Source organism: Camponotus vicinus, unplaced genomic scaffold, assembly GCF_025532165.1.
Source record: "Camponotus vicinus isolate PSW18456_S1 unplaced genomic scaffold, iyCamVici1.0 SCAF_1, whole genome shotgun sequence".
NCBI lineage: Eukaryota > Metazoa > Arthropoda > Insecta > Hymenoptera > Formicidae > Camponotus > Camponotus vicinus.
This window is the reverse complement of record NW_028141945.1, coordinates 19,920,757-19,935,268: the sequence shown is the minus strand read 5'-3', so window position 1 is coordinate 19,935,268 and position 14,512 is coordinate 19,920,757. Positions and strand designations below refer to the sequence as shown.

Here is a 14,512-nt window from a genome sequence, read left to right as displayed (position 1 = left end):
AAATGCGAGAGAGAGGAGATGGCATATATCAATATAAATCCATTGCTGATGTTGTAAGAGCAAAAATAGATATCTCTGTAGATTTTATTATTTTTGCATCCGAAAACTTGAAAGTTGCCCATGCCTTATCGGAAATAAGTCTTCTTTTGTATTTTCAAATATATATAAGCGCACATTTTTAGCATATTCTTTTATGTTATCATTTTTTTTGTTAATTATTATTGATTACTTTGTTAATTATTGTCAATTAAGAAGAAATATATATTTATATAGCAAAAATTATATATTAAATATTACTACAGTCCAGAAAATTATAATATACTTAGCATAAAACTGATTTTTTATACAAGCTATAAAAAAAATTCTTCTATATTTTTTACTTTTATTTTTTCACAAGAAATTATTTTGTCAATTATAATTAATTGGATTACATATATTACCATCTTTTTATATAAATTTTATTATTATATAGTTTATTATTTGAAAGCGAATATAAAATAACAATTAAATACATAATCACAAATTGTGATCATTTTCTGAATGATGACTACATTATAAAACAATTATAAAAGATTTACTTATTTATTGGTAGAAAAACATATTTCAATTATCTACGCTTATCCACGATCCATGATATATTATGCGATTATGCGGAATTAATAATAAATTAGTCATGGATTAAAAGTTACAAAAGAGATAAATTTGCTCGTTTTGTTTACACTTAAAGTCAGTACACATGAGAAAATTTTAGTATTTACCATAAGCAAATCGACCAATCACGGGACGGCGTCCATTTTATATAGCTTCCGGCTAACTTCACAATATAAAAAAATTTAATTAAAATTAAACGAATGACTCACAAACCTTTTTAATTATACTTCAAAACTCTTCATACGAAATACAAACGATTCATAAGGAGAATTTTTAATATTTAGTTATGTTGGCTAACTACATACTGTAAAAATGATTAATTTTTTATAATTATTCTAATTACTCACAAACGTTTTTAATCACACTTCAAACCTCTTCATACGAAATACAAACGATTCCATAAGGGGATTTTTGGTTGGCTGAAAAATTTCCGGCTAACTTAATACGAATCGCATGCGCGCAGTTTTCAGTAGGACGCATGCGCGCAGTTTCCAATAGGGCGCCTGTTCCCTCCGCTCCTTGTCACACGCGACCACGTGACTTTAGCGGAGCAAGCGGCACCGATAGTCCTCGTTTTTTCACGATTGCTCATGATGGATCTCGTGCATTCCGATAGAAACGAGACCCAGATACAAATTCGTTTTGTAACCAAGCAGGAGAGGTAAGAGCTGGAATTTCCTCTCCTTTACTTTCGTCGCCCTTTATTCGCCGAATTTATATCTTGATTTGTAAATGTCTTTTCTTCAGATATGCAGTACCGAATTATCCTCTATCAGTACACAGTTCGATAGTCGCCAGCGAATTAAACAGTATAATAAACGAACTTTTGAAAGGTGAGGAGGAGAGTTTCCGTGTGAAAACTACTCGCTTTAATGTATTTCCAATTGTCCTTATTTCTTTTCAAGCGATCCTTAATTATTCATTATTTAATGTGTTTATTATCTAGTACTAAAAGATATATATTGTGTTTTTCCAAATACGTGAGCTTAATTATAAAAGTAATTTCATATATAATTAATTTTTATACGTCATTTAATTGTTTGAGTTACTTGTAAGAAAATTAATAATTTTAGTAAGCCTTATAATTAGTATCGCCTAAGAACCAAATGCCCGATTGTTTACAGAATCGAATGATATCCAAGATGAAGTGGAATTCGATTTCTTGGTTTATTCGCAATTTTTACGTACCCCTCTGGCGGAGCATATCGCAGACAGGGGAATTTTTACAGAAGAGGTGATAGATGTGGAACACATAGAGAAGCATCCCTTACCAGAACCAAAGGATTGTTTGATACACGATGATTGGGTATCAGCTGTCGCTGTTTGTGGAAAATGGTTAGGCTTCTCACGATTATAAAATTTTAAAAATTAGAGGATAAAATATGCATGTATCTGCACCTTTATATTTATAATTAAGGTTTCTAACATTATCGATTATTCTATTTAGGATCCTAACTGGTACTTACGATAATAAACTGCATATTTGGACATCAAAAGGTAAACATCGTCTTGTGATTCCTGGACATGCGTCTCCTGTCAAAGCAGTGGCCTGGATATCTCTCGAAAATGATAGAGCTTCCTTTGTCAGGTAGTTTTTCCAAAAATAGTAGTATCAGTTGTGCATTCTTTTTATGAATTTCATATTTATATTTTTTTATACACAAATTGTTAATTATATGTATAACATGCATTAATACAATTTTTTGTGCAAATATATCTAAGATGTCTAAACAAAAGTTTAAGCATATTGCAGAAAATAAGAAGCATTAATAATGATTTTTACAAATACACGTGTACACAGTGCATCGATGGACCAGACATGCATGATATGGAGTTGGGATATAATTAAGAATTCTGTAGAGTGCGTACATGTTTGCAAAGGACATAAAAGAAGCGTTGAAGCAGTCAGTGTAAACTATGATAAGACGTTAATGGCAACTGGTGCTTGGGATAATATGCTTTTTGTATGGTCAACATGTAAGTATCCAATATGAAAGATTAAAAATGGAAACGTGATGCAAAGAATTTTCTTGTTTTAAAGAGCATTGATTTTAAAGAGATTTGAAAAAAACATTTATTAAAAAACAGTATAAATAGAGACATAATTTGGCAAACAACCATTTATACAAAATTGATAATTAATAAGATAATTAATCTCTCTTTTGCTAATTAAGCTACACAAGAGGAAGATGATAGTGGGGAATCGGCGCCAAAGAAGGCAAGATTAGAATACGCTAGTAAAACGAAGGTATGCAAATTAATATATTAAATTAAGATAAAAAAATTTGTTTTAAAATATCATCTTGATCCGGTTATCATGCGTCCTTTTGCATCGTCCAGGCTCCAAAATGCGCGATGAAGGGACACAAACAGGCAATCAGCGGGATCGTGTGGTCCGACAAAACAGAAATCATCACTAGTTCGTGGGATCACACGATAAAGATCTGGGATTCGGAATTGGGCGGCATCAAGCACGAGATCCATGGCGATAAGTGTTTCTTCGACATTGACTACTCGCCCTTATCGCGTGCTGCGATAACGGGATCGGCCGATCAACATGTGAGGCTGTACGACCCGAGATCTGCAGGTGCTTGAAGCTACGACTTGGAACATTGTCAATGTCTTTACAAACATTCAAGGACATATTGAAAAATTAAAATACTTTCAATATATCAAGTTTTTTAGCTTTTATATTTATAAAATTTTTAATCAATACTGAATCTCTTTGATTAACGTAGAAAATTTATTTTTGAATTTTTCATTTTCCTAACTTTTCATTAATTTTAGTGAATGGGTATTTTAAACTATATTTACGATTTTAGAGGGTACGATTTTGAAAGCCAAGTTCACCTCTCACACGCAGTGGGTAGCGTCGGTACGATGGTCGACCGTGAACGAAAATCACTTCATCTCAGGAGGGTATGATAACGTCGTCAAATTCTGGGATACCAGAAGGTCAGTTACAGATAATAATGAATGCAATGTAAAATTTATAAAGAAATAATTAATATAAATTAATAATAATTATATAATTAAATATTGCAAAACTATTGCTTGGAAAAGTTATTTTTAATTTAACGCGTTAAAATTCAGATATTAGATTCAATATGAGAAACATGAAAAAATATAGAATTTCTGAATGTAAAAAAGTAGTAGTCTTGTCTATATATCTAGACTTATACATTAATGTTTATGATCATCTTCCAGCCCTAAGGCACCGCTGTTTGATCTCATGGGGCACGAAGACAAGGTCCTCAGCTGCGACTGGTCGAATCCTGAATTGATAACCTCCGGTGGTGCGGATAATACTCTAAGGATATTCAAGTCCAAGCACGAGGCATCGTAATCGTAACCGCGGTACAATACAAGTATTATACAAGCAGAGGCAATGTGTACAATCGATGCAAAAACAATCGAGAAATTGCTCGCAAATAATTTAAGTTTGAGAATTATTAATAATATTAGTGAATAATTTTGAAACGTAGAAAATTAATATGATTAATAAATTGAGTCGTAAAAAAACGATCTCTTAGCACTCGATTATGTATACAATTTGTGCGTTTCGTTCAAGAATCTTTGTACTTGTTATGGATTTTTATCGATCTTTTTTCGTTCGAAGCGAAAGAACAATCGCGAATCAAAATCAAAATATTGATTGTACTCAATCACATCGTTATGTCGTATGTAAAAAATGCGGAAACCGAATCGATACACCAATGCAACGGTAAAAAACGTTACAATTGACTGTAATAAAGGGCGTCCATTGATTAAGAACATGTTTCGTGCCTAAATCAGCGCATTTCCCCAGTTGCCTCTCTCCTCCTCTCTCTTCAAGGAGACTCGTACCGGATAGGTGAAGTAAGAGAGTCGTGTCGCTCGGCATAAATCCCCAAAACAGATCGTTTATTGATCAAAAATAAGGGACGATAATCGTGACGAATTTGGGAAATTCGCTTCCCCGCATCGCGAAGTATTTAATTATTTACCAAACCGTTTCTTCATTACTCGTGTAATTCTAAAAAGACCACCGACTCAAGTGTGCACGCCCCTATAGCAGAGACACACATTTAGGGTGTATGCGTTAATAATACAGGAGCAGCGGAGAGCGTGCACCCTCGCAATAGCGCGCGCATTCTTTTTCTCTCTTTTTCTTTCTGTACAAGTTCTGTGTCAAGTTATGTGTGTGTGTGTATGTATGCATTCTGCACACAAGTGTGTGGGTGTGGGTGTGTGTGTGCGCTGTAGTCTCTGTATGTAAAATAGGCAGATGATGGTTCTCTTCGAGTACGCGTTATCTTTCTGCTTTTTCTTTCTTTCTCTCTCTCTCTCTCTCCCCCTTTTGAAGTTTATGGCATACACCTACGTACACACACGCTCCTTCTCTCTCTCTCTCTCACTTTCGCTCGCACATTCTCTCCCGGTCGGTTTTCTTCTGCTCGTCAGCTCTCGCAATATCTCGGTCGCGCGCGATTTTTTCCTTGGCTCCTCTATTTTTTTTTGTCCATTTTTCCCTTTTTTTCTTCTTTTTTTCATTTTGTGTTTGCTTGTTTATTCTCTCCGGAGATTCTATCTAAAAATTCCCACGTTATCTCTTCTCACACAAAGACTAGCGTTTTTTTTTTTAAACGATCCAAAATAAACTAAGGGCACTTTTTAGTGGCTTATGCTCCATGTGTCGTCGTCGCGTGTGTCACGTTCCCTCCACTCCCCCCACCCCTCCCTCCCTCTTACGTTCTTCTTCGAGCTTTTTTTTCAATATTTTTTTCATTTTTTTTCTCTTTATTCATGAAAAATCTAATTCTGACTTGTTTCTTGTGTTAAACTTTGTTTTATTACAGCACCTATTCGACTTCCTAAGAGTCTCCCTAGATCTCTTAACTAGCTATGACACAACTTGCCTTAACGTCTAAAAAGATTTTTTTTTTCTTCACATTACATGCTAAAAACGCCTCTCCTCTTCGTCTCTGTCTTAAAAGTACTCTCGAAATTCTACAAATTGATCCTCGCGCGCGCGGATTTAAAAAGGGACCTCGGCGTCCGACGACATCGGTTTTCCTTTCTCTTTCGCCCCCGGTTTTTCTGCGCTTTCCTCACCCTGTCTGGCCAAGACTCTTGGAAAGACGACGCAAAGTAAGCGGTACACGGGGTACGTGTCTCATCTCTCTCGTTTCGTCCTAGTGTATTACATTACGCACACACAAGTCCTCCCGCATCCTTCGTTCCAGGAAGGACGAGCGGAATACAAATGCAAAAAAGAAACAAGGGACAAGGGGGTAGAGGGGCGCGGAAATACATCGGCGGGGGGAGAGAGATAGTGGAGGGGGAGGAGGAGGGAGAGGGGGAGGAAGGGTGGAAGAAGAAACAAAGATCGTCGACTAATTACAACTACGTCGCTTAACAAACACGTGTAAAACAATGACTTAAAAACTTGGAAAACTAAGGACTGTACAAATCGAAGTACAAGACGATGATCTAGTCACCTCGGACCTCGCTTTATATCGCTAATTCACTCGCACTCTAATTCTCTCGCACGCAACAAACGCACGCATTCCTCTCGCTCTCTTAAGCCGATCTCGACTAAACATTATTTTTACTTAAAAACATCCTACGCCTCTTCGTCTTCTCTCGCTCTCGATTTCCACCCTCGTCATCCTCTCTACAACCAGAGCCTATCGACTACGGTATGTCTAATCTAAAAAAAAGTGTCTATGCTAAGATTCTAGAGAAAGCTTTACGCTGGAAAGCAGCATCGTCCGCAGCGGCAAGAACCGTCTTCCTGCCCGAGAAAACCCCTGGTCATAGACCGCGGGGGAGCTCGCGAGCTCCTTCGCAAGCAATAGAGCGCGTTAGAAGCAAAGAATCGTACAAGAGGAGGAAAAAAAGAACATTCATATGATTTTTCGCTTCTGACGCCACTTGGTGACACCACGAGGGGGACCACGTCGAGGATCGTCTTCGTCGCGCGCCGAATCTCGATCCTCTGGAGTAACATCGAGTCTAGATCGCGAAGGGGGAGGAGGAGTGGCGACCTGTGACCTTGCGAAATCCCAAGCGAGCTCCCACGCTCCTATCGTTCAAATTTCAAAAAGCCCACATCCGGCCAGCCCACGCACCCGACCCGCGGTGCGCAGCAAGCAAATAGTTCCTTACTATTTATACAATTATACAAGTATAGCTCATATATATATATATATATATATATATATATATATATATATATATATATATATATATATATACTGTATAGAATAATATATATATATTTATCAATTAAAATATGAATAGCCAGTCAGTCTTGACGGGTGCGAGGTGCATAGGCTGAACGGTGCCCCATGCCCGTGTCCCCCCTCCCCTCCACCCTCGCGTCCACGGTATAAAGCGTGGACAGAGGGTTGGCAGGGGGACACGGGGAATGAGAGGCATATATTATTTATTATACATGTGTATTCGTATCCTAACTACCGCTATGTAGCTAAACTATTGTTCTACCTAACTACCGTTGTAAACTTAGCCGATAAAAGATCGCCCCGTTTCCTTTTATCTCCTAATTCGAGCGAGTCCTCGCCGCTCACTCGCACGTCTCGCTTATAATCCTAAGGATTTTTATTCTCTCTCGCCTCAAGTTCAACGTCTAACTATCTACGCGAGACACGTTGCCGCGCGCGCTCGAAAAAAAATAGAAAAAAAAAGAAAAGACGCGTCTCTCCGCGCGTTCTTGCTCTGTACACAATAATTATGCGCTCTCTCTCTCGCTCACGATCGCTTTTTCTCTCTCTCTCGCTTCGCCAGCCACTCTTTTCTTCATCTTCTTTTACGGAATTTCTTCGGCTGCATTCGGAGATGTTGGACGCGCGATAGCGTCCTCGCATCCCCCTTCTAAGGGTCGGCGCTTTAACGCTATTAATGCTGCTCTGTTTACTCACTTTTCTCCCTCCTCTCTTTTTTCGTTTGGTCGGTCACGATAATTACTTTAGTTTTTTTTTTAGTTGTATACAAGTCTATTTAGTAAAATTCTCAAAATTTACTATTAAAATCACATGTGGATTTTTTTGTCAGTCAATTGGTGACAATCTCGCCTTGTGCAACAAATACACTATACGCACTTGCTAATAGATGCTCCTGTCACTCTCGCTTCCATCTCGGTTTTATCCCCCTGCTCGCTCTCTCTCTCTCTCTCTCTCATACACTCTCTCTTTATCTCGCACTCACTCTCTCTCTCTCTCTCTTGCATCCTCCGATTTTTTACTTCTTACTTTAATGCGTGGAGTCAAATCGAGTAATAAGTCTGTCTCTTAAAAAATAGCTCGTACTTCGCCCTTCTACTTCTTCACCTTCTTTTTTTTCAATTTATCTCTCTCACTCTCTCGTCATCAAATCGTGATGTACCAAAATAAACTAAATATATTATTTACTTCAAGTCTCAACAGTGTAAAAATCTTTCATACGTTTAGATGACATCAATAATAGTAAATCGTTAATTATAATAATACATCGTCGTTATTGTAATATTATAATAATAACTACACGACTCGGTTTTCTTTCTTTCGTTCATTCGTTCTGTCTCTCTAAAACTCTATCTAACTACCTGTGCTTGCTGCCTTCGCCATCGCCACTTCAACATCATCATTCATTTTCTTGTGTGTCACGCGAATAGCCCGAATAGCTCTCGCATATTTTTGGTAAAAAGCTTTTCCACATTTTCTCCCTCTCTTTCGCTCTTCCACTCGATCCTCGACTGTCAATTCCAAGTCGGACAATGCAAAAATTCTGCCGGCTGCATAAATGACGACGGTATGATGAGCATAGGAGAGGAGGCATTCGCAGGAGAGGGGAAAGAGATGGAGATCTCGTTGGACGTGGGTGTAATGTGAGACTAATCAAGACCCGAACGGGCAACGTGATGATCTCTAGTGGATTCAAATAATATAATCATTTTACTTTTGCGAGTTTCCAAAATTTTTTTTTTGGCAAAATATACTTATTTTAGTAAATACAGAGTTATCGCGCAGAGTCGCGCGTAACAACGCTCTCTAAAGTTTTTTTTTCAACCCTCTTAAATCGAAACTTCCTATTTGATTGATCATCCGACGAATATTCTCGCGCGATGTTACTTTACGATTTATTTACAACTATTAATTTTAACATCCGGAAAGATGACAAAATATCGTCTCGATTACTCTCTCTTTCTCTCTCCTCGATCTGTGTTGTGTGTGTTGCGTATACATGTGTGTACGATTGTAAGATCGATGTATCTTTATCTTTGCTTCCCGTCTACCCCTTTTTTTGTCGACAGTAACGCGCGTTTTCTCGATAAAATAAATTAATTTACATTCTAGTTTACTCGTCTCGTGTAACAAACCCACTTGTATCGATTTCCTTATCTTCCTCTCTCTCTCTCTATCTCAGACATACTCTCATCCTCTCGTTATCTCGCGCTCGCTTTCTCGATTCGTCGCAGTTTGATTTTTTAGAGACTTTCTTAGAGATTTTTTTATTCCTTTTTATTATGCCCGTGATATACGCCTGTCTGTTTTTTTTCTTTTTTTTTCTTACAGTCCGACAATCCCGTTCGACAATTCATGCAATTACACGTACAAAATTTATCAAATTGATAACGAAAACAAATGTATATAGAGATATTTATAACGCGAAAACAATTACAGATATATTAACTAGAAAATCAAATTTGGCGTCGCATCTGAATTTATCGATACGTAAAAATATAACAATCTTTTTCCTTATATACTTTACTCTCTTTCGCACTTTCTCTTTCTTTCTCTTATTTAACGGATGTGTGTAAAGGCACGATTCTAAAAAAAAATTTGCATTTAAACTGTACAATTAAAAATCGATCTTAATCCGTAACGTAATCATCATAAATATAATGTTACAAAGAGGTTTTTTCTTTCGTTCTTCGTATAATAATTATATTCAAGTGTACCTTGAACTTTTTCCCCTTTCGTATTTTACAAACGAAATTTGATTGTCGTATTTTCTTTTTTTCCAATTTGTCTCCAAAAATTATTATTATAAATTAACAAAGAAAGAAGCAAGAAAGAGAGTAACTATTTCTCGCTTTTTATGCTGAATTCTATGAATTACCTAATTGCTTCATTATATCACATTCTAAGAAATTATTAATTTCAAGAAATTTGTAATTAAAATTGCAAAAATGGGCTATTTTCATGTATTTTATCATTTATTGCTACAGTGTGCAATTTATTGAAGAAATTTTGATAGAACGTTAGATATAACGATCATTAGATATAACATAGTAAAATACATTAAAATAGCTCTTTCTGCAATCTAATAATTGCAAATTTTTTTAAATTAATAAGGTGGAACAGCGAAAACGAAAATTATATTTATCAAATAATTACGGGATGTTTACCCTCTTTCGTGTTTGAAAAACAAATTTTTTTTGTGTTATTATATAATATATCGTTACAAAAAAAAACCAAAATATAATTTAAAAAAATACCTCTACGCGATGATGTGCTCATATATGTCCGGTTTGGAATGTCTCTGAACATCTTAACAAAGCGGAAAAAAAGAAAAACCCGAAAAGAGAACACGTGAACTCGTGAACGATAAAAATGTATGATGTTTCTGTCGGTGTATCTTGTATAGTCTGTAATTTGTATGTGAAGAAAGATCTGTGGGTGAAGTGTATGTACGCTCTCGTGGAAGACGCGTTTCCAAGCATGTTCTCAACGAAGAATTTTCGCAAATGAGCGCCATTTTCGAGATTTGTAGTCATGATTCTGAATCTTTGAATTTCTCCTCTCGATGTTAATACCTGTCAATCGTATCATCTGGAAGTAGTGCATTCCGTCTTTCTCTCCCTCTCTTTCACCATCTTTCTCCCTCTCTCTCTCTCCGTATATTATTATTATTTACTATTATTTTCTTAGGAAGAATTCTCCTTTATATATTTCTGAGCAGCATTATTTTTTCTTCTCCTTTATTCGTTTTTTTTTTCCTTACAATTTGCACACACACATTCTCTCTCTCTCTCTCTCGCTCTCTCTTACTCGTTAAAATACTTATTCATACTCTCGAATTCTCGAGATCAGTTTCGATCAATTTCTGTCTCATCTGTTCTTAGTAATACCTAAAGTTACATCATGGAAGCCTATCAGCTTGACACTAAACTGTCCTTCGTAAATAACTCGATTTTTTTGTCACTGTGTGTATATGTGTATGTATCGCTCTCTCTCTTTGTGTATCTATCTGTGTACATGGGAGTGTACGTGTTACCGTTACATAGATAGTTTTAACGGAGCCATAACGGTGCGGACGCACGTGCTGGCCCCGCGGATGACACGTGAACGCTCTCATGTTTTTTTTTTCTCTATTTCTTCAATTCTATTTTCTCTGTCTCTTTCTCTCTTTGCTCGCTCTCTTTCGCTCTTACACATTCTTTCAAACATTCATTCTACCTACTCGTTGCAAAATATCAACTACTTTCCCCTATTTACTGATGGATAAAACGTATAAAACATCGCTGGCAAGTCAATTTATCGTGAGGAAGAATCTTATCCGTTACGTAATGTAGTTTTTGTTTCAAATCTATATTCTTCTTAGTATAATTATCCCGCTCGGTGTCGGTTGCTGTCGCTCGTTCTACGCGTGTCTCTTGATGCGTCAATCAGTATGCCTTTTCTTTCTAACTCTTATGTAACTCTTAGCGCGATCGTACATCTGCAAAATCCGAAAGATCGCTTTAGTATGTTGTGTCGTCCTATTGCGAGCGAAGGAATCTGTAATTTAGCACGATATTATCGCATCGTGCGCCATTACGAGAGGGAGAAAGAATTCTGACCTATTATAAACCGTGGCCTACTTAGGCTGCTGAGCCTGGTATTGTTGATAGGAATCGTCGGGGGACGCCGCGTTACTCGTCTGCTCCGACTCGCCCAGTGGCATGGTGTGAATGATGCTCGGGGCGGGGTAAGTGGTGTAAGGATAGGGATGCGGGCTCGCTATGTACTGAAAAGTAGAAACAAGACGATTAACTTTCATTTTATGTCGACGTTAACTCGAATCAATCTATCGAGCAAGCTCGAAAGACGTTATAATATTTAATTTGATTTCATTTTTTCTTAAAGATTTAATTAAATTTTGTCCTAAGAAAAATTCTAGGAAAACATTCTTTCGATAAAAATGTACAAGTGTTTTAAACCATGAAGATGTTAAAATAACTTTTAAGTTTCAACTTTAGAGACGTCTTTCGAATTCTGTGCTTCAACAGCTGATAAAAGATCGATGACTTACGGAACCAGTGCCGAGATGCAAAGTAGACATCTGCGTGGTAAGCTGAGGAATCATACTGTACTGCGGATTGCTAGGATCGGCCGACGGAATCATCTGTAATAAAGAGATTGATGAATCTCGATGATGATGAAGAAGTAAGCGACGAGGTCATTTTGGAAAAGAAAAGAAAAATATTCCAAGAATATAGGATCCTTATAATAAAGTTAAACAGCAATAATTGAACACGATTTTCTAGAAAACAAACACGTGATCCAACCATATGGCTTAATAATTATGTATCTATCTTGAAAAAGACAGCTAATTTAGGTTGAATGAGATTTACAAGTTCAAATTAAAATGTTTCATCTATTCAACTTTATTGGTGGAAAAAAGAATTGTTATTTATGCGAAACAATTAATCTCTTCGATCGAAAAATCCGATACAAAGATATTCTTCTTTAAATGACGAAAACAAAATGAACGAAAAGTGTATAAAAACTCACGTCAACCTGTTGCATATGTGGTGGGGAAGGGTGCACGAGATAAGGTGCCACCCAAGGAGTGCCTGGCACACTGTAACCAGGCAGTGCCTGACCGTAGTGACGGCTATACTGCGTCAGAGTCGCCGCGGGAAGCATGTGAGTCGCAGCAACGCCATTCTGGCCGACACCACTTGTGTCGTAATTCAAAGTCATGTTCTGAAAGAAGCAGACGTAATGATAAACTAGTACATCCTTTGAAATATCAACAATTGCGAAGGCATTACTATACAAAATCTTTTATAATTTGCTTTCAGAAAAATGTGATGATAGTTAATTCTTACAATTTTAATGAACAGTGATGTGTAATAGATGAATGTAATATAAATCTTGTGGCATAGTCACATACTGTGAATGATACACGCTTTCCAGATCAATGTCACAAAAAAACAAGAGTCAAAAGGAGAGAAGGACTTGATGACAATTAGTAACATAATATAATATATATATTTACATAAACCATTCTTCATAAACAAATAAAAATATAGTTGTACATTGAGGTGTTTAAGAGAGTATTTCAACAAATAAAATAACAAGACCTGTCATGAAAATACATATATATTTATATATATAAATGTTACTACTGTGTATTCACACATATAAATGTAACAATTGTAATATATCATTGTACATATTATTTTTCCACATATTCCTCATACATATCCAGGCTTTTATTTCAGCAGTGTATCAAGATATTAATTTTAAAAGCAAAGAAATCGGTAGTCTTGAAGTCTAGATATTATAACGACGTGCTAAACTAAAGAACATTTGGTTGGAAAGTGATATGCAACCGAGCATATTCGTAATTCAGCATATTGTAATGTTTTGATAGGACCTCGACACTGACTTCTTCGCTTTTAAAATTGATGCCTTAATGCACCGATGGAATAAATGCCTGGACACATGTGGAAAAGTAAATGTGCAATGATATGTTACAAATAGTAGTTATATATAAATATACGTATTCTTCTCTCATGTGATGGGTCTTGTTATTTATTGAAATGCCCTCGTAGATATATCATTCTACACAATATCATTATGACTTAATTTTGTGTGTAGGAATTGATAAAAAAGAATGCGTACTTCTCCAGTTTCCCTCCATATTGTACTCTTGAACAACGATTTCTTCTTGTTTCCACCATCAGCGAACTTAACTAATAAAGGATCCTTTGCGCCTGGCAGCGCTTTTCCATTGAACATCTGGATAATTTGCTCGCATTTTTCTTTAGATTCCATTCTGTAACAGTTAGAAATTTCAAATTATTCAAAGTTCTGAATCAATTAATGATACATAATACTATATCATATTACAATATTAACATTTTCAAATCGTATCGTGACATAAAATAACACAATATGATATACTAATTTCTTTTATTTCTCGACAAGAGAAGAATCTTGCAAACGCAGCTCTCGGTAAATCAATAGTAGCGATGTTACTGTCGCGTATCATGGATTTTCATGCGAACCTTGCGAATCCGACACCTTTGCTTTGACCCGAGGTGTCGCGGAGGATGCGAGTTGAAATGACCTGTCCATATTGAGCCAGTAATGCTTCGACGTCGTTCTCCTTGAAGGTCAACGGTAGATTGGCAATGTACAGATTGGTGGGGTCCTGCTCCTGTTGCTGGGAAGAGAGTAAAGACACTATGCAATTACTTGTGTAACAGAGCGATACGATGAATATATCGATTTGCAAACAAATCTGAGCGGACTATCATTTTAACTTCCACGACTGTTAATGTATATCGTGTCGTACATATTTATTTCATCACGATTACAAATGGATGCACAGGCGAAACGATTCACAGAATGATTTGAAGCTCGACTTGACGCAAACTTTCTGCAAAATTTCTCCAACTATTTTAGAAATATCCTATACAAGATAGGAAGAAAATATGCTATTATTGTTAGATTATATATCATAAATTGATGTGGAATTATGAATAAATAATGGGGAGAATGAGAGTGATCGCGATTTTCTTTTTCTTAGTCTGGAACGTTAAAATGATATTTGCGAGTTTGATCGAATAATAAAATTGAAATAATAATAATAATAATAATAT

General features: G+C 36.3%; 2 protein-coding genes across 10 annotated transcripts in view; one reads left to right on the top strand and one right to left on the bottom strand.

Moving 5' to 3' along the window:
- The first annotated feature begins 1,156 nt into the window (after window positions 1-1,156).
- On the top strand, window positions 1,157-5,277 carry LOC145959378 (ribosome biogenesis protein WDR12 homolog). The gene is made up of 9 exons (XM_083078187.1): window positions 1,157-1,312; window positions 1,399-1,484; window positions 1,776-1,986; window positions 2,099-2,239; window positions 2,453-2,628; window positions 2,826-2,899; window positions 2,992-3,238; window positions 3,474-3,606; window positions 3,859-5,277. The coding sequence occupies exons 1-9, from the start codon at window positions 1,242-1,244 to the stop codon at window positions 3,995-3,997; spliced, it is 1,278 nt and encodes a 425-aa protein (XP_082934313.1). The 5' UTR covers window positions 1,157-1,241; the 3' UTR covers window positions 3,998-5,277.
- Shep (RNA binding motif single stranded interacting protein alan shepard) overlaps window positions 4,527-14,512 on the bottom strand; it is a 37,234-nt gene continuing 27,248 nt past the window's right edge. For 7 of the 9 annotated variants that reach the window (XM_083078176.1, XM_083078177.1, XM_083078178.1 and 4 more), the window contains exons 7-12: window positions 13,916-14,073; window positions 13,530-13,683; window positions 12,411-12,605; window positions 11,929-12,021; window positions 11,477-11,643; window positions 4,527-11,355 (exon numbers count right to left, since the gene is read on the bottom strand). In XM_083078176.1, the coding sequence (XP_082934302.1) occupies window positions 11,494-11,643; window positions 11,929-12,021; window positions 12,411-12,605; window positions 13,530-13,683; window positions 13,916-14,073 (750 nt within the window). In that variant the 3' untranslated portion in view covers window positions 4,527-11,355; window positions 11,477-11,493. The remainder of the gene's footprint in view (window positions 11,356-11,476; window positions 11,644-11,928; window positions 12,022-12,410; window positions 12,606-13,529; window positions 13,684-13,915; window positions 14,074-14,512) is intronic. The other 2 variants (XM_083078183.1, XM_083078186.1) reach the window with 1 other exon arrangement.